At 38.1% G+C, this 23,462-nt stretch overlaps 1 protein-coding gene across 2 annotated transcripts in view; it reads right to left on the bottom strand.

Annotated features, from left to right (window-relative positions):
• CYP7B1 (cytochrome P450 family 7 subfamily B member 1) overlaps window positions 1-23,462 on the bottom strand; it is a 124,278-nt gene that overhangs the window by 11,600 nt on the left and 89,216 nt on the right. Inside the window, exons 2-4 of one of the 2 annotated variants that reach the window (XM_080582396.1) lie at window positions 11,294-11,430; window positions 4,313-4,909; window positions 3,659-3,865 (exon numbers count right to left, since the gene is read on the bottom strand). In XM_080582396.1, the coding sequence (XP_080438522.1) occupies window positions 3,659-3,865; window positions 4,313-4,909; window positions 11,294-11,430 (941 nt within the window). Of the gene's footprint in view, window positions 1-3,658; window positions 3,866-4,312; window positions 4,910-9,377; window positions 9,595-11,293; window positions 11,431-23,462 lie in introns of those variants that run through there. The other variant, XM_080582397.1, reaches the window with a different exon arrangement.

The raw sequence follows: 23,462 nt of genomic DNA on the forward strand, positions 1-23,462 counted from the left end.
TACGAGCGCCACATAAAGAAGCCAGGCTGTTGTTTGATAAGGTGTTGTCAGAGAGATTTTACATATTTTCTAGAGAGAGAGAGAGAGAAATATCTCATAGTATTGTTATTCTTAGAATCCTCCCACTTCTCTCTTCATTTCTCTTATACTAAAGCTAGCACTCAGCCTCCGATTCATTCTAGATTTTTTTAAAAAACTGTTTCAATATACTTATAAATATTCAGTCTTTAAACCCTAATTTGCTATACTTAGTTCACATGCCTTCAAGCATTTGTCTTCCAATTTCCACTGAATAAATGCGTACTAATGAGAAATAGAGCAAGCTGCTGAGGCAAAGCTGGGTGACTTGAGCCTGGCCTGCCACCAGCTTGTGATAGGCAGGCAAATTGAGTTAAAATGAAAAGTCTTGTCAGCTGAAATACAACATGGTAGCCAAACAGCAAGCTGTCAATCATCCAGCCAAAACAAGGGACTGCAGGTAATAAAAGGTCATTGTGAATCATAAGTGCATTTGGCTTTCATAGGCAAGTTAATTTTAATTAAACATGATCTCGATTTGTAAATGTTTTATAAAACTTATTGTGCATAATGGATTGTTAATTTTGCACTAGCAGATAGCAGGTAATCGGGTACCATCATTATTAGAGTGTATTGTAGGAAAATAGCTATCGGTATGCAAATATTTGGAGGGGTCACTTACTCACATGCACCGAGGTGTGCCAACACAAACGACAATTGGAAACAAGTACATTTGCAACTTAGGAAGAACTACATGGTACTTACTGCCCAGCCCATTCCAGGAAAATATATTCGTTTATCTCAATCCAACCAGCAATTTTCACACTTACCGCTTGTGTTACGATTACATACTCTGCATTATCTGTTTTTGGATTCCTACCCTTTCGTATAGACAAAACAAATTTTCAAGCTGTGCTCTTTTTGCAGGAAATATCTGGGATTCAGCAATGACCTGGGGCAAGAATACTTCACGAGATAAATGAATGGACTAATATTAAACAAACGAACTGACTAAACATGCATTACACATGCACCAAGTGTATTTCTGCTCTACCCTTTGCATTTCCAGTATAACCATAAAAGCTGACAGACCGTTCTCATGTATCGTTTACCATATTAGAGCTCCATTGTGACTCATAATGACTAATAATGTATGTTACTCTGTAAGCGCACACAAGTACGTGTGTTTTGGTTGCTGGAAAAGTCTTAACTAGACGATACGAAGTGTGCTGCCCCAGAAATGCCGTAAGAAAAAATAATCAGGGCCACAGTTTGTGACAAGAGCTGGTTTTGCTGTGGGTTGAAAGCTTTTTTTTTTTTTTTAATCACATATCTGTATTTTGAATTTAGAAATCAGGACATCATTCCCTAGACCCAAGGAATATGGCCATAACAACAACATTGCCTCTGAGACAGGCTTTTTAGCAATTCCTCCTTGCTCTCCATAGCACGATGAATCCAAAAAAAGGCTCTTGTTACAGTAGGCCAAAAAGAGGACGGGGAATCAGAGCACTTAAAACAGGAGAAGGAGATGACAAGGTGATAAATACACAAGAATCCCACCTGGCTGCCTTACTCGGGAGCAGGGACATGAATTCCTGGCTTTCTGTGCTCTGCGTTGGTATGGGGGAGAGGGAGGAAGGAAGGAAAGCTCCTTCTCAGATGCCGTGGTCAGAAAGCTGCAAGTGCAAAGGCAGGGCTGGCCCACAGCATGCTTCCCCTGCACAGCTGCCAGTGGAGACAGGGAATTTTTGGTGCGCAAGCCATGAAAATTTGGACCGTTGTCCTTCCTATACATTTACTAAGAAAACATCTCTTTCCATTCTCCACTGAAGCATGAATTTAATTCTCTTATAGTACAGTTTTTTTCTTTCTATATTATTATTTTATGGGACAGTATCCAGCCCTTTATGACTTAAGTGCCAGAAGAATTGAAATCCAGCTTCTGTTCATACCACATTACTTTTAACGCGATTATAAAATTTAACAAAAGTGTTACAAGACTACTACAAAGTAGGATGTGGCACTTTCCTCTCAACATGTAAATCAAATGTTACCGAGGTGCTTGACAATTTCTAGGAGCAGCGGGGGGATGACACAGTTGATGTTGTAAAGTGTTCACTCCATTTTGCACCAGCTGGTTTTAGTGAGGTACATGCTTTATTTCCCTTTTTCTTGCACTTCTGGGGTGCTTGTGTTTTTCCCTTGCCATTCCCATCTCTGTCTCCAAATAGAAAATAGATGCTCTCTTGATCTTCTTGATGCTTGGCAACTTTCCTTTTCTATTATTTGTTGGTGGATGCCAACTCTGATGTGAAGCAATTTTACTTGTGTTCTTTAAAGTATATAAATTGCTTAGAATGTCATGGTATCTTGACATCAAAGGCCTGCTCCATCACTTGGAGATAAATCTGCACCAAAACAGCTGTGACTCCAGATGAAACCGACTTATTAGACTCACGGTATATATGGTTAACGCTAATGCTTTAATACAAAGTAGCTGAATCAAACTCAATTTTATATTTGTGCTATGAGAGACAACTCAAATTGGACCACAGGTTCTTGATGCATGCCATACTAAATGGTCCTGGAGAATGGCAGCCCCTACTTACATGCACCCCAGGAGCAGTGACTCTGCTGCTCCACCACCCTGTCCTTATACCCCTTCCTTTTAGAGAAGACCATCAGGTCAGGCCACCAGCTACCAAACCCCACAGACATGAGCTCAGCTTTAACAGGGGACTGGTGTCAATATCTAAAGTGAAAGTAATATCGATCCTTTATGCTTTTTTTTACAGTTGTTGTCTATCCTGATACCACTATCTACAGAGATTTTCAGATGCTTCAAGGCTAGGTTCCTCCTTGCTCTACATACCTATGAATGTTTCCCTCTCTCCTCCCTTGGGCTAATTTCAGCAATAATCTTGCAAGTGCCTGTGCACTTGCTGTGCTTGTGCACTGGCAAGTGAAATGAAGCCATCAGCTGATGCCCTGAAGGCCCATCCAGCTCCAGAACACACCTTCTAATGGTGGCCTCCCTCTGAGCCACTGGTCTTGAACTGGAATACCTGTATCTCCCTTACAGCTCTCCATTTTGAATCAAGGTACTTCTTTCAATACTGGAAACGCCATTTCTCATCTGTAAAGCTCTTATGTTTAGTTCAGAGCCATAGCAATGCTGAAGCCCGCTTCGGAAGTCTTTTTGTTGTGTTATAGAGAGAAAAAGAAAGAAACTGCTTGCGAAAAAAATTACATTTGCAGTTTAAATACATTATCCTACTTTAATTTCAGAAAAGGGTCTTTCTTGGCAGTACCATACAAAAGTATTTGAAATGCATTAACACTTCGGCAGATGCTCAGAATCAAACAACTTAATAGGCATCAACTTTTTTCAAATAATTGCAAAGCTTCGATTTAGCCTTTTGCATACCTTGCATAGTTAATTACCTAGGCTTTAATGTTTACATGCAATGAGAGTATCTACAGCTATAAACTACATAATTTATAATTGATGTAAATGGGTGTTATTATGTCAATTAGGCAGCTGTGTCCTCCACCTTCTCAGTAAACAGAAATGAGTGATAAACCGAGTTTGCAGGGAGAGACCCTCTTCCCTTTCTAACAGATAAAAATAAATTACCCAGGTAGACCAGGTTGTCCAATTGTTCTCTGGTGAGGTGGATGTTATACGTGGGCCCTCTCTTCTGACCTGTTGACTGCAGCAAATGGTCAATCTCGTCACGCACCGCTGCAAGAGCTTCTGGGTGCCGCAGCAGATAATACATGGCCCAGAATGTAGCTGGAATCGTGTTTCCCACAGAGGCCCACAGGAAGGCAAAATGATGTGCTGGGAGAAAATAAGTGAAAAGGAAGATTAATAGCGTTTATTACACTGATTAGATTTGCAGTGTGCTAATTAAAAGATGTTAGGACACAGACCCAGCCAAGGATCAGTGAATGCTAATGAGGACCAATAGGCTTCTGAAGTCTAATTTTCTGCTTAATGAGAATAGTTTGAAATGTAATGTCGGGGGGGTGGGGGGAATAAGGGGAGTAAATGCAGCTCAGTTATAATCTTTCTCATTATCACCATTAAGTATCTTGTTTTACCACCTCAGCACAAAAAAAAAAAAAATCAATTATCATAGAGGGTTGTTTCAGAGTAAAACATTTTATCATTAGCCAATTAGAAAGAACATAAAAAAATTTCAAGGTCGCCATTTTGCCTTTTTATTTCAAAGGTCTATAGTAAATTATTTTATTTTAGACAAGCAATCATTCATAAGTTTCCTACCTGCTTTGTCATAATCTCCAAGCAGCTCATATTTCTCAAATATATCTTGTCTGGCTTGGACCACTTTTGACCCTCCCAGCCATTTTGTCATGTTCTGAAGTAAAAAATGATGTATAAGCTCCTTTCGAACCTTCTTGGTAGCTCCTAGCAACTCAATTGGTATGTTTGCAGCTAAATAGGGAAAGCTGGCATCAAACTTGATAAATTTGTCTCTGATTTCACTAATAACTTTGTGGCCATCTGCAGCAGGAACTCTTCCATACAGTGTTACAAAACTGGCTTCAAACATTACAGAGCAGCAGAATTTGTACATTTTTTCTGTTTCCCAATCTGTTGCTTGCGAGCATTTCCATTCAAATATATCCTGGAGATTTTTCATCATGTGGTCAGAAATTATGTCCAAAGGCTTGCCTTGTAGATACTGGTAGATTCTGTGCAGGTTTTCCTTGAGATCAGGGAATTTTGCTTTCGACAAGGCTGGGTAGTCAAAAGTTTTGGAAGCCATCTTATTAGCAAATTCATGGAACTCAAGTTGCTTGCTATTTCGGATGACGTAAACATATTGAAACGGGTCCATGATAAAGGTAATATATCTGCCTGAATAGAAGAGAAGAAAAAAATAGAGACACATGGGGTTTTATAATCTGGTGATGCTTTCAGAGGTAGTAACTGAAAATAAGCACCGCCAATGTCTGGAAGAAGAGCACAAAGAAAATTCCCAAACCAAAAGCCTGTGAAGAGATCTGCAAAGCAAAAAAGGAAGATAAATTGTATTTAGCTTCAGAAAAGAAAGAATACTGATTCTCTTTGTCAGGATGCAGATTTCACCAGTGTATACTCTCACAGCACTTCTAAAATCAGCATGAAGCCTTTTCGATGTAGACTGATGTACTGGTTTTGGCAACAGTAGGGTGTGACCTGTAACTGTGGCACCCTGGAATAAGTAATGTACTACACTGCTATAATTCATGAAATATGTGGAGTCAGAGCAGCATTTAAAAAACGTTTTTTTTTTTTTTTAATAGCAGAAAGGGAGAAACACATTTCACCTGAATGGAGGAAGTGGATGAGGGGGGCCGGAGTAGAAAATGTGTTACCTAGGCAGCTTTTCTTCAAGGAGGTGACACCAAGACTCAAAATCTGCTGGTTACAGCCTTAATTGCACACTGCCAAACCCCAATATTTAAAGCTCCATCTGTTTTTTTTTTTTTCTCCTCTGAAGTTTCGTCTAACTTTTTGTTAAGAATTTGTTTAATACCAGTAAAATGACCACAACAGGATTCGATTTTGAAGCCCTAGCTTACAGTGAAGGAGGCTCTCATTCTTAAAATGGTTGCCATTTGGGGGCACACACTGTCCTGGCTTTATAAGACATTGTGTCAGAGTGCACGGACAACTTTCCGTCTTCCCGAGGTATTAAGGAGAGACCACAGCAGGACCTCCAGTTGTACTAAGGTACAGAATTGCAGCTTTTGACATCTTTTTGAAGTTGTCTATGTATGCCAGAAAAAAATCTGAAATTTTCCCCCAAGCATAAAGTCAACTAATAAAGAAGAGTATTTTGGTGAACCGTCATGAATCAAAATGCTAATACTCCCAAAGCCCAATTAAATCTTAACTCTTTATGGATGATTCCCATGTTAAGTCTAAATTTAGAGCTCCCGATTCTTACCTTGTAGGGACAGGTGCATTAGGGAAAAAAGTACCCATTAAAATGTACACATTCTCTGTGAAATATCCTAGACATAAACCCAGAAAATATCAAAGCTTACCACACTTATAGTCTAATTCTGTCTCACTAAAGGGACAAATCTCCTTTGATTTTAATGGGAACACTACATGCTTAACTGAGGACCAAATTTGGCTCTGTGACAGATGTCCTGAGATAAAGTAGTCACTACCACTAAAAATGTCAACAAGTATCCATGGTTACCATATAGTGATATTTGAATTATCATAGTTATTCCGTATCCTGACTTGTATATACACACACTCCTCTGTGGTAAAGATGGGTGTGTTCTGGACTTTCTTCGCATGTAACTTTCATCCTGTTTACATCCACTGCAATCCAAGTGAAAACAGTGAGGAAAGACAAGGGATAAATTGAGAATTTGACCCCCAATTTGGTCAACAGTGTGAAGGTTTCTGAGGCACCTGTAGTTTGCTTCACTGTAACGTAATAAACCATAGGTATAAACCAATTTTTAAAGAACAAGACACCGGCTTGACAAAAAGATCCTCAATTCCCACTCCTCTTTCCTGACCATTTCTTCCTTCCCAAACCGCACAGGAATTTTTAGCCCCAACCTCTGCGGGACCTCCCCATGTCTTTGTTCAGCCTTAGAGCTGCTCTCTTTGCACTCCTCTTGCTCCAGCTTTCACGCACTTGCATGCTCTTATTGAGGCCACCATCTTTGTGATCAAAGCTTGGAAAGAATGCCCATTGGAGTGATTTTTAATAAATAAACTTGGAGTGTTATTAACCCTAAAGACGAAAGCTGGCTTCCTAACTTTGCATTTACAGGGTAAACAATTTAAGTTAAGATTTTTAATTAATATTAATTTAAACCATCTGTCCACCATCTGCTTATTTCTGATGCAAAATATGAGTTTCTTTGTGATCTTTAATCAGACACTTAGCAAACGCACATCAATTCTTATCATTTTTAAGTAAGAAAAGATTTTCAGCAAATGGGTTTTCAGACAAACAAATAATTTTAGCAATAATTTTAAATCAAAACTCTCTCCATACTAGCACACTTTGGAAGAGAAAATCTCTAACAAACAGAACATCACGGATCCTGATTTTTATTATTCTCATCAGGTTCCTCGTAGCAAAAAGTAAGTATATACCAAAATACTGATTTTGTAGAATTCAATTCAGGCTCCAGACCATTCCTCTGAAAGTCAACAATATGTATAAACACATGAAAAAAAATACTCTAAATGTCTCTAGCCAGAAAAGTGGAACCCCCGAATAACAAAGGCAGCTTGTTTATGTACCTCACAGAGGATCTAATTTTAGATCTCTTCATTAGAAAAAGACTAAAATCTAAAGACTAAAATCTGCAGTTAGAAAGTTATTGCTGTAAGAGTGGGTATGGGAGCCTTTAGCAATTACAATCATTCTTGCACACAGATGTAGCCGCACAGGTTTACCATGGTGCCTTCCATCCAGCAACAGACTCAAAATTAGAGAGTCATGCCCCAACATCTCCCCTACCCTAAGCAACCTTCAAGAACTTAAAAGCAAACATCCAAACCCTAACAAATGTTCTGACCTCAAGGTATTTCTTTAAAGTTTTGAGTGTCAATATCGCAATTAATTTCACTTTTCAAATCATTTCATTGTCGCTGTTGAAGTCTCTTCCCACTTATTGTTCCTGGTGGCGTTTGATACCAACAAATGGAAACCTTTCCTCGAGTTTCCACTTACTACACCGAATTTTAAAATGCAGTCCCTCCCTCCCCTCCCATGCCTTTCCATTGCAGCTAATGCCAAGAATTACTTCTTGTAGTAGTCTTTTCTAAAACAGTACCAAAATATTGATTCTTGTGAGTTTCCATGAGAGTATTGGCAAAGGTAAATGTCAGATCAACCAGAAGTGGAGGAATGCCACATGCTTTCCAAATCAGGAAGCTTTAACTATTTGATGTATTTATACAGAAACCACTGAAAGCACAATGCCTTCCCTTGTTAGAATGCGAAAAAATACCTTTAACGCACACACACACGCACACATAAAAACAAAACAAAACAAAAAACCCAAGACATACAGAAATGTCACACTCCAAATCCCAATAGTTTAAGTCACTTGGCTTTTTTATTTAGTACAATAGAAACAAGTCAAAATAATAAATGTATACTTGTTTCTCTAAAAAGCCCTCTGAGTTTTTTTAATATGGATACAGAGAATTTATATTCCTTGTCCAATCCTTCAGTTTGCATTACAACCGTGCTGCAAATAGCATGGTTATCTCCTTGTAGTTTACACAGTCTCCTAGAAGAGTAAGATTGATGTGGAAAATATGAAAATTGTCAACTTTGGTAAATCTGAGCACAGAAGCCAGTATTTGTATGATAGTTAAGAAATTACTCTAATAATGCATTCTGGAGCTTTTTAATGCTAATGATGAAAGACAAGCATTTCATATGACATATAATGATGGATGTTATTTCAGTAATGCTTGCAGCAGCATTCAGCTTTGTTAGGGGTTCATGGAAACTACCTTTTGCCTAAGACAGAAAAATGTGGTATTTTACTGTAGGTGTGTCATGATTTAAAAGAAAAGAATGACTTATTAGCAGAATTATAAAAGGCCAAATGTGCTTAGCAAAAACACCGGAAGACAGATTACTTGACCAGAATTTGAATTAATCTCATAGACAGTGTTGCAATGCTCAGTATCATTTCTAATAATGTATCATCAAAAGGAGACAAAGTTTAATCCCAAGAAACTGAGAAAACTGCTTCAAGTTCTTTATGTTCTTACCTAGCTGTCTGCCTACCCGGCTGATCCTTAGCAAGCAGAAAGCTTGGGCTGGGACGTACTGTCATCTAAAAACAACAGACTCAGTATCTCTTTCTTTCTGTCTTCCCTTCCTTCTTTTCTTTTCTCTCTCTCTCTCTTTCTTTTTTGAAGACTATCGCATTTACGTAATCGTCCTCTTATTAGGAAGATTCTGCTGAACTGCTGACAATGATGTACAGTAGTGCTTCGCCAGTATGACGTTTGGGGAAAACGATTCTGCTGCACCACCACACAAAACCAATTAGAGAACTATTTTCTGCGACAGGTCAGGAATTTACATTGTTTCTCATAGAAAGATGTGCTTTTTAATTTCTTTATTAAGATGACATCCATGTCCCTTGCGACTTTTAGGGATGACAATCATTTGCTCATCACATGGGAAAGTACAATCAGCGAAATCGCATTACCGGTACGGGGCAATGCCAGAAACTCCAAGCATCGTTCCACATTTTCCAAACGAACTAGTTTGAGAACCAATAATTAGAACAATACATATTGATAGGATTTGTTGACAGAACCTGTAGTCACTCACCAGGGGGCTAAAGTAATGATAGTACATATACAGCCGGCTACATTATGTTTGCTGAACATACAAACATCATCTTTGTCAAATCACTAAGACACACAGAAAGCCTGCATGTCTTGGAATCAGGACAGGATATGAGCTACCAACTAGCTTCATCTTCTTTTTTTGAGTTGTGGCTGACAAGCTGTTTCTCAGTGAAGACTTGATGGTCAGTATGTTTACACTGAAAAAAGAAAACTTGAGGTAGTATCTCCAACACAACGAATTCACAAAACCAAAGATTTCCTTGTATAAGGCTGAAACAATATCCGTAGCTCACTCTGTTTACCTTAACCTGTATACATGAAAGCTTTCGAAAAATACCTAAACACAGGGAGATGAGTTGAAATGGAATTCTGTTTATTATGCAAACAGAAATTCATTAAACTAAATTACACTCACAGATTGCTTAAAGACACAAATCTCTAAATACAGTCTTATATAAAACAATAAAAAGGGGAAAGAGAAATAACTATTTGGTTAAACAAATTAAGGATTCTGAAGTATGATTGTATCTGCTTTCATGAATGCACTATGATAAGTCTTTGAATTATTATTATTAATTTTACTTGAAAGAAGCCATTATTGTACTCACTCATTATCATGTGAGTATACATTAACAATAAAAAAGAGTATTTCAATTAAAGTTAGAGTTGCAGATGTGTTAAACTCACTTCAAGATGAAACACACCAATTTCCAAAGGAATAATAATAAAAAAAGAATGAATGATAATAAAAAATACATTTAATAGCAGTAAAATGCCCTTCCAAAGGACAAAATAATATATTTTCAGGTAACAGGAAGAAAAAAAAAAATTCTTAATTAAACATACTGCTTGTAATTTAATTAATAGACTTTTGAAGAAAAAAATTATTTGTATTGCAAAACATTATTTATATGGAAAAATAAAGCTAAAATCACTGCCACAAAATTAACAAGCAAACTTTACATTTTACATTTTTATTTGAAACTCTCTAAAAATACAGGAATAGCTAAAAATGAGGTAGACTTAACTGTAAAGTAATTATTGATGCAACTATAAAATTCATCATTTGAACAAGGATATCAGCATGTAGAGGGGCAAAAGATCCATAACATCTACCTACTAATAGGAGTTTGTCTTTTTCTGAACAAAGGAAAATACTTGATCTTAAAATGATTATAGTAAAAAAATATGTATAGAGATATGTAAATTTATATATTTAGGTTTCATTCAAGATTCCAGTTTCATTCTGTGTTTTTCTGGTACATTTGAGTGTATATGTGAAATCACCCAAATGTTTGTATTTGAGCTAGCGTAGTAAAACAGCTATAAATACAGAAAGCAGCAAGGTTATATCATACTTTATTATATTGTTATTTTCAGCAAGCATGATCAGAGTAAGAGACTGGCAACAGGAAGTTTCTGTGTTCCAGTCCTGATTGTATCACTGAGTCAATGTGTCATTCATTCCCTTGTGTTCCTGTCAACCAGTTGTAAAATGTGTGAGAACATATTCTGCACTTTTTTTCTTAAGTGTTTTCTAAATTTAATCTGATATTTTTCTGTGCAGTGTCAAGATGATGTTAGTTCTCCCTTCCTTAGGAAAAAAAACAAAAAACAATACACGTTTATATGTGTTGGGAAAATCTATGTTCATACATTTCTCGTCTAAAAATTCTGCCGATATGCATATATACCTATAGCTGTATATAAATACACATAACCATAACTAAATCTTGTGGATACTTATTATGTATATAAAACATTTGAATCTAATGTATTGTGTCCTATGGTATGCAGACATGTTTTTGGTTAAGTAAGATTCTAAATTAAACATCTGAATTAATATTTAACTTCACCGATGGAAAAAATCAAGAGAAGTACTAAAATACTGCTCACCAGCAATATGTACAGTGAAAATATCTCCAAGTTTCTTCTGCTGATCCAGTAAGAATTTGTAAGCATCTTTTCTAAAAATCAAAGCCTTCCCAAGGTAAGGAATCCAGCCATTTATTAGTGGGGGCTCTCCAGTCTTCCTGTTAAAAACATTAAAAAAATATCAGGAATTAGCTTTGGCATGAGAGCAACTCATCTTTATATCTATTTATATATTACACTTAGACCTACCATCTATGCATATAATTCTTACAATGTATAATATGTTGTACAGAAAGTTCTTCAGATATGACGGCAGGTTAAATCTAATCACACCTCTGAGCACAGAAGGCTCTGTGTGGTGATTATGAAAAATAAGAGGGAGAAATTGAGATGCATTTAACTACAGGTCGTCCAGTTATTACCATAAAGTTATGAACACAGAAAAATTACATTCTGTAGAAAATCTCACAGCGAAGAGTCCTCTCGTTTTCAATATTTTGCATGTCAAAGGAAGATGTATCAGAAGGCAATTATGACAGATTTAGGTAAATAGGACGCTGACAAACCACACAAAACGATTAGCTTTACAGATAAGGTTTTAAGAATTTCCATTTACCAGCACACAAAACAGCTACCGTTCTAACTAAATACCTTTAACATAAAGATAATAGAGGCCGAACATTTACCGTAATAAATCTTAGTCTTTTTATGTTTATAGTCTGCTAAGCCAGAAATATGTATGAACAGTTTAAGATGAAATTCTAGATAATCATGTTTTTAACCCAGTCTGAAAAAGCAGCCACGGTGTGTTAGTTATGTTTGTGGAATAGTATAAAATACCTTTCAAGATTCTAGCAAGTTATATTTTTCTTTACAAAGGAAAAAAAGGTCCTATTCCTGTCCTTTTCACACTGTCCTATTCCTAACTGCAAGTAAACGTCTTTCCTTCGTGCTGGTCTTTAGTTGCTTGAATCTGATTTACAACAAAGAAACATAAAGCATGCTTGCTCTGGAAAGGATTAAAACAAATATTCACGAACAACTCTGATGCTACATCCCATCTGTGAAGGTGACTTATACTACATGCAGAACAACTCATTCTGATTAAACACAAGATATTTACTAGCTCGGATCTAATCAAAGATCAAGGGATCACAAGCTTTACTACTATCATACACAGCACGGATTTTTATGTAGCTGGATTAACCCTATCATAGGCACATTCCTCCTTGAACTGCTCAAATAGAAATTAAAAAAAATAATAAAAAGGTAAACGCGATATGCTGAATTTAATTTTTTAATTTTTTCTAATTAAAACTTTCTGTGGAGGAAATTATAAGCCAGTGATTTGCTCTCTTACCGCAAAAAAAGTTGGAATAAATTTAGTTTAAAGATGAACAGATGTGGACAAACCAAGTTGCACATCTTGAGCTCTTTCTGTTTAACTGGCCACTAACTACAAATGTTGGTTTTCAAGAAAATCATTTTGTTAACTGGAAAGTAAACATTGCAAACATTCTAGTACAAATTAGAAAATTTCACAGCCTATGTGTTTGCACTGGCTTTTTTGGTTCTTTGGGTTTTGAGGGTTTGGGGTTTTTGTTTGTTTGTTTTGTGATGATTTCTTGATTGTGGGGAAGGTGCACGTCGCATAAGCCAACATGTTATATGTCCTCCCACGGGCAAGTAACACCATTATTCACTTGTGTGGTTAAGCAAACTTTGTACTGGTTAATTCTGCGTTAGGTGAAGACAAGACAAGAACTAATCTGAGATTACACAAGAGGGATCACCAGCCCTGAAAGTCTAACAGCCCACTCAATACCCTTAATTATCCCCTCAAAGCCTGTAATGAATCTGGATGATTTACCAATTTTTCCCCCCAGACTACACAGTCCCACCAGCGGCCTCCTTTCACTTCCTGGGCTGGACGCGACACCCCGTACGCAGCCCTGTGACAAATATTTAGATAGGCTTTTTGTCATATTCTAATTTAATGCATCTAATTTCACTCTCCGTGTTCTGTCAGTCGGTCAAAAGCTGTATTCTTCACCAGCCTTCCGCCGGGTACAGAGGACGCAGCTCAGAGATCCAGGGGAAAATTAACTTAATGCTCCGAGTCCGTGGGATCACATCAGGGAGACGTTTTGCTATCGCGAAGACGTGAGGGTCACCGTTCGCTGCAGACGTGTTCAGCTCAGCAGCAATAAGCTGAGCACCGGCGAACACCGTGGCACAGCTCCGTGCCTTCCAGGGGGAAACGCAGCACCCGTTCAACTCGCGACCCACAGCGGGCTGATAACAGAGACCTGTCTTCATCTCCATCTTTGCGTCTCTTTGGAAGATGGAGATCTTAACGACTCATAGACGTCTGCCAACACACAGCGAAGAAAAGAGCGCAGCCGAGGCTTTCTTGCCCCCCAAAATACCACGCTCCACCGCACAAAGCTTTAGGCAGTAACGCTCACCTCAGCTGGGCTTTCCGAAAACCTCTCACCTGCGGTCTGCCAGCGCTCAAAACTTTGTGCTGGACTGCACTGCCTGCACTATGCTGCTTTTACAGCTGTCGGTATGACCCACCAATGAAGCCCACACAAACTTTTCCCCTTCAATTAATTTCTTACAAGGTAAACCTCAGGGCTCACACTTCACAGCCTTTATAAAATCCGGTAATTAGACAAGATACGGCAAATGTTAAACTTACTGTTTTCTCATGGTATTGATTTTTGTATCAAATGTAACACGTGCATCAAATGTAAATATCTAAGAAATATTTTTTAAAAAAAAAAGCAGTATGAAGTGTTCTGATGGCGATTTAAGTTTGCAACCTTTTAAATTCAAGCACTGAGAACTTCCCACCTGACTGTCCCATATATAATGGTACTCAGAACTAGTTTAACTGCTTAAAACCTAATTCACGTAACACACTCAGTATCTCATAATATTTGCTGCATGTTCCTTAATTTTGTTGTTGTCATTCTTTTCATATTGGGTTGTTTTTACATATATACAGGAATATCTACACTTAACTGAGAAATCTCTTTAAAATCACTAAGACTTAATATGAGCAAATTTTACAAATAAAGCATCAGCAACATATCCAATGCAATCTATAAGTAGGCAGATCAATTAAAAAGTGGAGGGAAACCAATGCAGTTGTATCATCCACTATGGGTAAACGGATAATTTCAAATAACTTTATGCAAAAAGTCTTCTGGCTACAAATACAGCCTGTTAATACAATGAATGAATAGATTATTGATACCTGTAATTTTTCTTTCCTTTCACGCTGAAAAGATACATCCTTGTTAGCAAGTAATGAAAAAGAAGTAAAGTTTTGGAGTTTGTTTACAGTTTCTTTAACAGGAATTTCTGAGCTCACCTAAAACATTTAAGTCACTGATTCAGGTGTGACTGTTTAGTTACTAAGGTAAGGCAGTATTAAAAAATGTGATTGTTGTATCTACGTCTCATTTATGCTAAGCAGCAGCGATGCAGTAAACCAAATGAAAAATGTGCTGCAACATAAATTATGTGAAAAAATAGATAAAAAATATAAATATTTTTACTTTATTTATTTATTTTATTTCAAAGTTTTCTAAATTCTGTTTTTCATTAGTAAAAAGGAATTATTTGGGAAACCCAAATCAGGTCAACATTTGTGAGGCTCTGTGAATGTCAATGTAGATTATTTTTTATTATTATTGTAAAGTAAAAACCCTAAAGATCCACAAGCAAACAGACTTTGCCAACATTTATCTGTAATGGAAAAATTATTGCTTTATAAAAGCACACAATCCTATCCTTTTGCTGGTTACACCACTCCTCTGCAGTGCAGGGCATTGGATCAGTGTAAGCGAGAGGAGAATCTTTCCCATTTCACTCGTTATTTGTATTCCAAAGGAGCAGATGCCTTCCAAATTATGCAAAAATCCACAGCACATCTAGTACTATAGCAGATGAACAGGTTAATTTTTCTCTTTGCACATAATAAATCATAAGTGCTTTAACACCCATAGTCGCATTTCATGAACATAAACCTTCTGTTTAATAATGTCTGTTTACAACTAGAATCAGACATACAGTAATCTCTTGCCTGGGATAAACATTAATCCAGATCTGTCTAGAAAAATTATACAATTCATTACCATAAGTAATCTCTATTGTGCCCTGTGCTTAACCTTCATCTTTTTTCCTGTCCTATAATCTTGCAAATCCACTGGTGGTGTATGATTGGCATCTGGTGTGAGCACAGCCTCCGCTGCACAAAGAACGACCGAAAAAGCCACACAAGAAAATGTCACTCCGCAGGGCACCGCCAGCCGCTTCTGAGCAACTCACACCAACGGGTCAAAGAAACCCCAAGCTGGGGAGAAAAAGAGCCCAGCAAAGTCTATCTGTATCACTTGCCGCAGAGGGGCCATTCGTACTTTCTAAACCATCATTACCAAACACAAAAATTAAAGGCATTGGTCTCATTTCTCCATATCACTTTTGGTCAAACTACCACATCCCACATCGACGCTGGAGCAGACCACGCTGAGGGACTTCAGGGAATGGAAATGTGTGGGTACAGGAGTAGAACAAAAGCTATTATGAACATGTCAGAGCAGTCTGAGATTATTCACAGGCTCGATCACAATATTTAAGCAATAAGACATGACAGACAGTGTCTTTCCAGGGGCTTATGAGCACTCTAACTGTGAGGAAAAGAATGAGGCCAAAGGCTTCAACCCAACAAAGGTAATCCCCAGAAATGTGGTGTCTGGAGTGTCTTGTTGTATTACGAAAGAGAGACACAGGAAACTTAGGACAGGAGAAAGCCAGCAAGTCCTTCTTTCTTTCTTTTCTTTGTCTCTTTTTTTCCCTTTTTTTTTTTTTTTTTTTAAATTTAGCAGTTAGTTTCTCCCAAACCTTTTCACAGCATTTGGTGTTTGAATCCACAAGGACAAAACAAAACAAGAAACCAGAACATTTTCTTTCAGACATTTGTCCACAACAAAATTTTTTTATACTTATAAAATTAAGTATGCTTTAAATACCCCATCGAAATTATTTGCCTCAGTGATCCCCTGGCACTCTTAAGTTTTCCAGGTTGAATATGTCCAATATTAAAAAGTATTCCCTGCAGAATTAGACAGATGAGAGCTTTAGTAATATACAGTCTTCTACCTTTGAATTCCCAGCTTGAACACTTCCTGCAGAGGTGAGGACCAGCTGTTGCTCCTATCTGACCACTATTTGGAGGCTTACACAGAGCAAATGGATTCATCAGGCCATGTCTTGGCAGAGAGATGCACACGAGGACTGACTCAGTGAAGAAGATGTCTCTTCACACATGGAAATGAAAAGCTCACCACTGCTGCCTACCCCTTCATCAAGGTAAACTGACTTTGCAGTGCTGACAACTTCCTCTTTTCCATCCACTGATGACGCAAATGGTGTGTTCAAAATTTCAGGCAAAAAAAAAGTTAAAAAGCAATGTCTAGACCCAGGAAATACACCTTTGAGCACACCAAAGAGAGAAAAGTTTATTTGCTCTTTCAAAAAGTGCATATGGCAAGGACAGACTATAATGGTGATGTGAGACAACCTAGGCGAAATGCTGATGAGAACAAACCAACCAACCAGTGAATACTTCTTAAGGCTCCCCCACAAAAAAATGCGATACTTATATTGAAAGTACTTTTGTCAAAAACTTATGGGATTTTCAACAAAAATGCATTTCTTCTGTAAAAGTATACAAGCTTTTTGTTGTTAAGAACTCTAACTTCTGTAGTAAACCCTTCATCACAAGAACCTATTCACCTACCATTTTTTCCCCTCTTCTATTAATTCCATTTGGGTCATCCCTGAATATCCAAAAAATACCTGTACTCAACAACTCATTCAGTAGCTATGAAATATTGCTGTCTAGGAACTTTTTTTTTTTAATTTATTTTTCAGTTTTTTTTTTTTTTAGCTACATTATCTTAGCACCTGTAGGTTCACATTGCACGTATCACCTCTTCAAACTTTTGTGTTGAAGGGCACATCCAAAAACTCAACCATTACTTGTAGTGACTGGCTGGGGCATTGCCAAAAAACCCAAAAGGTAGGAAAATATCATTTTGAGAAAGCACTCTGAAAAGTTTAAAAACGGAAACAGACCACAAAAAAAAAAGCTTTTGGCTTAGGTATGTCAGAGATTTAGAATTCCCTGAAGGTTTCTACACAAAAGGTAATGTGAAATTTCGTAACAGCCAGAACCTACTCATGGAAGAGACTCAGTCAATGCAACAATAGTTCAGTGATACTGGAAGTTAATACAAATTCAGTGCTTATGGCCCCTTCTCTGAAATGCTATGTTGTCTTTGCTCTGGGTGAAGTCAATAAGAGCAGCTCATGGTTATTTTATCATGTCTTACATTTGGGATCGCTTGCCCAGTCTGGGTATCTTCCTTTCTTAGTTTAACTGTAATCAAATAAAAATAGTCTAGGAAAGGATACTGAGAGGTTACTTACTCTGTGCCTGATATTCCAGGTAGGCTACTTCATGCCAGCACCTTCTCTCTTATTCCCTTATGCTGCTCTTGAAGATAGTAATGGAGTCTCCAGTCTCCCCAAGCAATCTGTCCCTATCAGAAAATTTCTCCTCATGCCTAACCTTTATCCTCATGCTGCACTTCACACCCTCTACTTCTCATTCTGTCTACAAAGGATAAGAGAATAAATGATCCCCTTTACTTCTGCAGGGGAACTTTATATATTCAAAGGTACTTATCACGTTCTCCTTTAGTCTTCTTTGGGTTAAGCAACCCCAGGTTCTTCCAGTACTTCCTCACAACCGTTTTCTAGACCTCTGTGTACTCACACCACTCCCCTCTTCCTGAAGTTAGCCCATATCCCTCTGGAAGTGCAGCGCCATGCATTGAGCACCGCACAGCGATTACCTTGTACATCTCGTGGGTGATGCGCCCGACTCTGCATCCCGGCACAACCTCAGCTTTCTGTGCAATATCACAACGGTGATGAGAAAAAAACAGCTTCAGAACCATTACAGACCTCAGCCTTTTCCCAGAGAATATATCCTGGTCCTGTCCAGATGCTGCTCGTTAGTCCTCTGTTTTTTTCCAGTTTGCCATTTAAAACACTAATCCCTCCTTTGCAGGCCCCTTTTCTTTTAATATTATCCAGTAACATAAAATGCTTTTTTCCCCCTGCATTCATGTGAGAAGGACTGGACCAGAATACGAACACCAGTATTTCCCTTTACCACTGTCAGGAACATATTTACACTGCACACTGATTGACTTCACCCAAGACAACCCAACAACTCTCGTCTGATATCCATCTCTTCCATAATCCATTTCTGCACTTTAATACATTGCCTTACTGCAACACATGTTAAAACTGTACACAGTAAGTAGCTCATAGTAGGAAATCATATTAACCGTCTGGCCTAGAAATGACAAGTGAAGTGTGGATAAGAATGTCAGCACTCCACACAGAAATATATTCAAACATGCAGAAATCATTCCTTACGTAATAAAGAGCAAACAAATAAATTCAGGCAATCTCAGAAACAGTGGTGGGACATCATCACGTTTAAAAAGCCATGTTAACAAGGAAAGTGAGGAGAATATTATACAACGATGTTGCATCTTCTGTGTGCATCAACTGTATTTTCTTTGAGTAGAGAATATAGAATTTCAGAAGTAAAAAAAAAAAATATGTAAAAATCAACTATTATTTTCCCTGAAACTGTAGGAATGCTAAATAATGAAGGATGTTCATTAGAACAAAGCAGGTGATGAAAATATAGGCTTTATTTCACGTAAGTGAGCTGTCCAAAAGTCTGGTTTCTTGGTTAAGCCGGACATCTTGAAGTTCTCTATAATCAACAGGGAGAAAAGGTGTGAAAAGGCTTTTTTCAAAATATTGCTCTTTACTAACTACAGATAGATTAGAGATGCTCACTTCGGTGGTAGAGTGACTACATCTGCCCTTTTGAACAGAGTATATTATATACCACTCCAGGTCACCAAAGGAACACTGCAGAACATTGGTCTCTCACTTGCTCTGTCTGCCACATACATGATTTACATGATTTGCAAATACCAGCAGCCAACTCCTGATTTATCTAGGTAATTACGTAGAGAAACAGGTCCACTTACTCTGTCTTAAAATCTGCATGTGCATAGCTTTATATGAATTAAAAAAAAAAATGTTTAAAAAAGATGCAACACAGCTATGAAGTCTTTAATTGACAATTTCATGACTTCCACAATTACGGCCATGCATTCCCCAACTGGAAGTACAAGAGCAATCTAAAAGCAATTTCCCACCTCTCCTCCTAGAGTTTCAGATGTCAGACATTTCATGAACCTTATTAAAAAATTAACGGTCAGGTCACATTTTGCTCAAAAATTAACGGTCAGACACATTTTGCTCAAAAAATGTACTGAAAAATTCCAAAGTCTGAAGAGTTGAATAAATACAAAAATGTCCCAGATACCTTGCTTAGTCCACTTGTAAATACAACTCTAAGTTGGGATGAAGCACTGAGAGAAGGTGACTACTCCTGTCACTAATGCATACATCAGATGAAAACAGCAACTGAATACAGTACTCAGGTGAATGTTTCAAAAACCTCACTGTTTTTAAGATGAACACAGTATCAGAAGCTTATGTCTTCTTCCTTGTTATAGGATTATATATACTCGCTTTCCAGATTCCTGTTTTTGATCTTTTCCTTCTTCTTTTAAAAATCTATTGCATGTTAGGAGAAACAGTCTTGAAACCTAACTCTCCATTACAAATTCATTCTCTCCCGCTTCGTCTCCTTCTGCTACCAGCCTAGATTAACATCTCCATTTCTCCATCTGAACTGATGCTATGCTTGAAATCCCAGCTTTATTTTTTTTCTTTTGCCTCTCTCCCTGCCCTCCACAACTTTAGCTTCTACTTCTCTCAGCACAGAATATAGGCAATTTATTTCAGCAGAAAGCATGTTGTAATCTGCACTCTTCTTTTGCTCCTCACTAGTTGTAACGTCTCCTTCCCTGTTCATAGACATGCTTCTATGCTCTTTCCTCGAATCCCTCTTCTGAATATTCCCTACTCCGTTTTCCATTTCCCTTGAATCTTTTCTTTCCATCTTCTCTTTCCCTAAACTATGCTATGGCTCTGCCCCTGCCTACATTAGTCTTTGGCAAGCCACACTTTCTCATAGTTCATAGCCTGATAAATCCCGATCCTGCCTTAACAAGCTGCCACAATTAGGGGGCAACAAACCTGATTATTTTCAAATTTATTTTCCTTGGGCTGGGCAGTGACACCTTTCACACCGCTGTGCATATGAGAAGCACCCTTCTATTATTCATGCTGCAGCCTCATTCAGCATCTAGTCTGATCCGAGTGGATATGAAGTGCAGTCTTTTCACTAAACATTCCCGGGTAGGACTAGCCTGAAACTAGACCTCTCATCGTGGGGGAGATTCTAAAATATCTAAAAACATTTTTATTTTTAAACATTAAAAAAAAAAAAGACCTTAAAAAAATTTCCCACCAAACAGCTGCTCCTCGATTTTACTTAGCAAGCACCAGAATGAAGGCAGCTGCAGCCTGCTCAGTGTGCCCACAGACTTTCCCTGCTCCTGGAAAGACTGACGAGAGGGATGCTTGTGCCCTTTCCTCCGCCCGGGGATTTTTGGGGCAGCCTGCGGGCAGCTGCAGCCCGTGCAGACACCCTGCAAGCTGGGCGATGGATTGTGCTGCTCACAGACAGCCTCCCCCCGACCTCCCCCTGGGGTGTCCTCATCTGCTTTTCCCTCTCCTGAGCCTCAAACTCTGCTGAGCCCGTAACAGATTTAATGTGTATTAATTTAGGAGCTTTGGTGTATTGCCTGAAAACAATGGTTTGATGCCTGGGAAATATATTCCTTTAATTGGTCTGCGTCTGCCCTTCTTAAATATTTATGTAAACTCTATCGTGTTCAAGGGCATAAGGGTTAAATCTAAATGAAGTTAATGGCTTTGTGTTTGTTAGCGTTCTCTGGAATGTACGACATCCTCGTCAGTTTTAGGTAACCGAGCTAATTCCAATTTTAGGTAAATCAGGAATGCATTTTCGTTCTGCAGTCATGGAAAGCTAAAATATTATTAATTGGAGATTGTTAGATGCAATGATAACTGGGACATCATAGGTCTGAACATGTTTTAAATCCCTCTGCTGTGAAACAGGGAAGAGAAAATACAAACACAATTCTCAATTTTTTAAATTAAATTGAGCAAATGTCAACTTGGGTTGGGGACTAATCAGAGGCATTACAATTGCAAATTAATACCTGTTTCATTATTTTCCTAAGTTCTTTCCTCCAGAAAATAACATTCATTTTATAAAAGCATCATCTTTTTGAGGAGTCCAAGATTTTACTGTCCTTGATTTACTGAAAAATGACTTTTTTTTTTTTGAAAAACAAATACTATCCAATTGCATCATTTCCTACTCTGGTTCAAGAGTATAGGATAGATCTTGATTTCGTTCAGATTTAGATTTGAAATACAAAGGGCCTAATTTTGCAGTCATCTGTACTTGAAGAGATGGAACCAAAACACCACATCTAAACACACTTCTGCACTTCCTAGTCCACTTAGCATGAAAATGATTTTAAAAAAGCACCATCAAACAACTTTCAACATTGTAAAATTTCCAACTGAAATCTATTTTTTAATTCAAACACTGTGACTTCAGTCAATTTCTAATTAAGTTCACCCCCCCGCCTCTAAACTCAGTGGCACACCTGGCAGGTAACAGTAATTTCCGTTTTCCATTGAGTAAAAGCCTGAATTTGAAAATTACAAATTTCATTTAAGAAACATTCAATGTTTTGTAAACAGCTCTTCCAACTAAACACCGTCACACCTGTTTTTAAGCCCCACATTATCCAACTGCTGAATGCCAAACAGTAGGTGAGGCAGTCTACACGCGGAACACAAAATTCTTTACAGTCTCAAAGCTTCACAAGTCTTAGAAATTTAAAACATTTCCACTGGGGAGACAATAAGAGTTAGAGGTTCTAATGAAAAGAAAATGAATGCAGTCAGAGAATTCAGGAGAATTCAGAATTCAAGATTCAGGATATTTTGTCCACGTTTACGTTACTGTGCAGAAACAGACGCAAACCTGGGACTCTGGCCAGGTTGCTCACCCATTCGTCTTTCTCCTTGCTGAACCACCGCCAGGACTGGGCACTCAGCTGGTGCAGAAGGCCACGGCTGTGGGCAATGGCTTAGAGCACACCCAAGGGTCCTCTCCTGCATGGCTTGCTACTTGACCTGGCAGGTAGCCCATGTGCACCCTTGAATTTTGCCGTATGACTGTTGCTGGATGGACTAAACGGCCCCGATTTCTCCCTAGAAGACAGCTGGGAGCTGTAGGCAGTCTGAAACTCCACCAGCTCAGGTTGCCAGTAAGGCTTATATGAGGTACTGGGTCTTGTGAAAGCCCTGCACATCAGACTCTGCTGGGATCAGCCACCTCAGGTGCAGCACAGATGCTGCTTGCAATCTTATTTCCATCTGAACGCCTGTGTCCAGAAGCATGCCCTTCCCATTGTCCCAGGACTTACATGTTTGAAATCTGGTCAGGTTCTACAATTTCAATTTGCTCCAATTGAAAGCTGCTATGTCATACATGCCCAATAGACTTCCATTGTATCATAGGGTGGATATCAACAGCATTGTCAACGGATGGAGAAATGTGCAAAATGTGAACTCACTGAAGTCAATACTAGCTTGGCTATTCAGACTAACAGGGAAGATTTCATGTCATGTGCTGCACTGTGAAGTCTGGTATGGGGTCGGTCCCAAATTTCGTATTAAAATGTACACCCTGTCCTGTTGCTCATAAAAAATGGTGGCATTACAGGGATGCTGAGGAGTGCATTCAAAGGCATGGCCAAATCCTGAGTAACAGGTTTCCCTACCTACAGGAAAAAAAAAAAACCACTTTTAAATACTTTGGTTATAAACTTGAGTCTTTATAGAAGGAACTGGTGTTATTCTTTACCAATAACTGTTCCTTTTATATGCTGTATCATGCACCTTTGCCTTTATTATTTTTCAATTAGAAAAAAAATCCTAAGAAAATGAAAATTAGAAATGAAAGGTTATCAGTAACAATTTTTAACATTTCAATTCCAAGCAT

This window comes from Anser brachyrhynchus (assembly GCF_964034855.1).
Source record: "Anser brachyrhynchus genome assembly, chromosome: 2".
NCBI lineage: Eukaryota > Metazoa > Chordata > Aves > Anseriformes > Anatidae > Anser > Anser brachyrhynchus.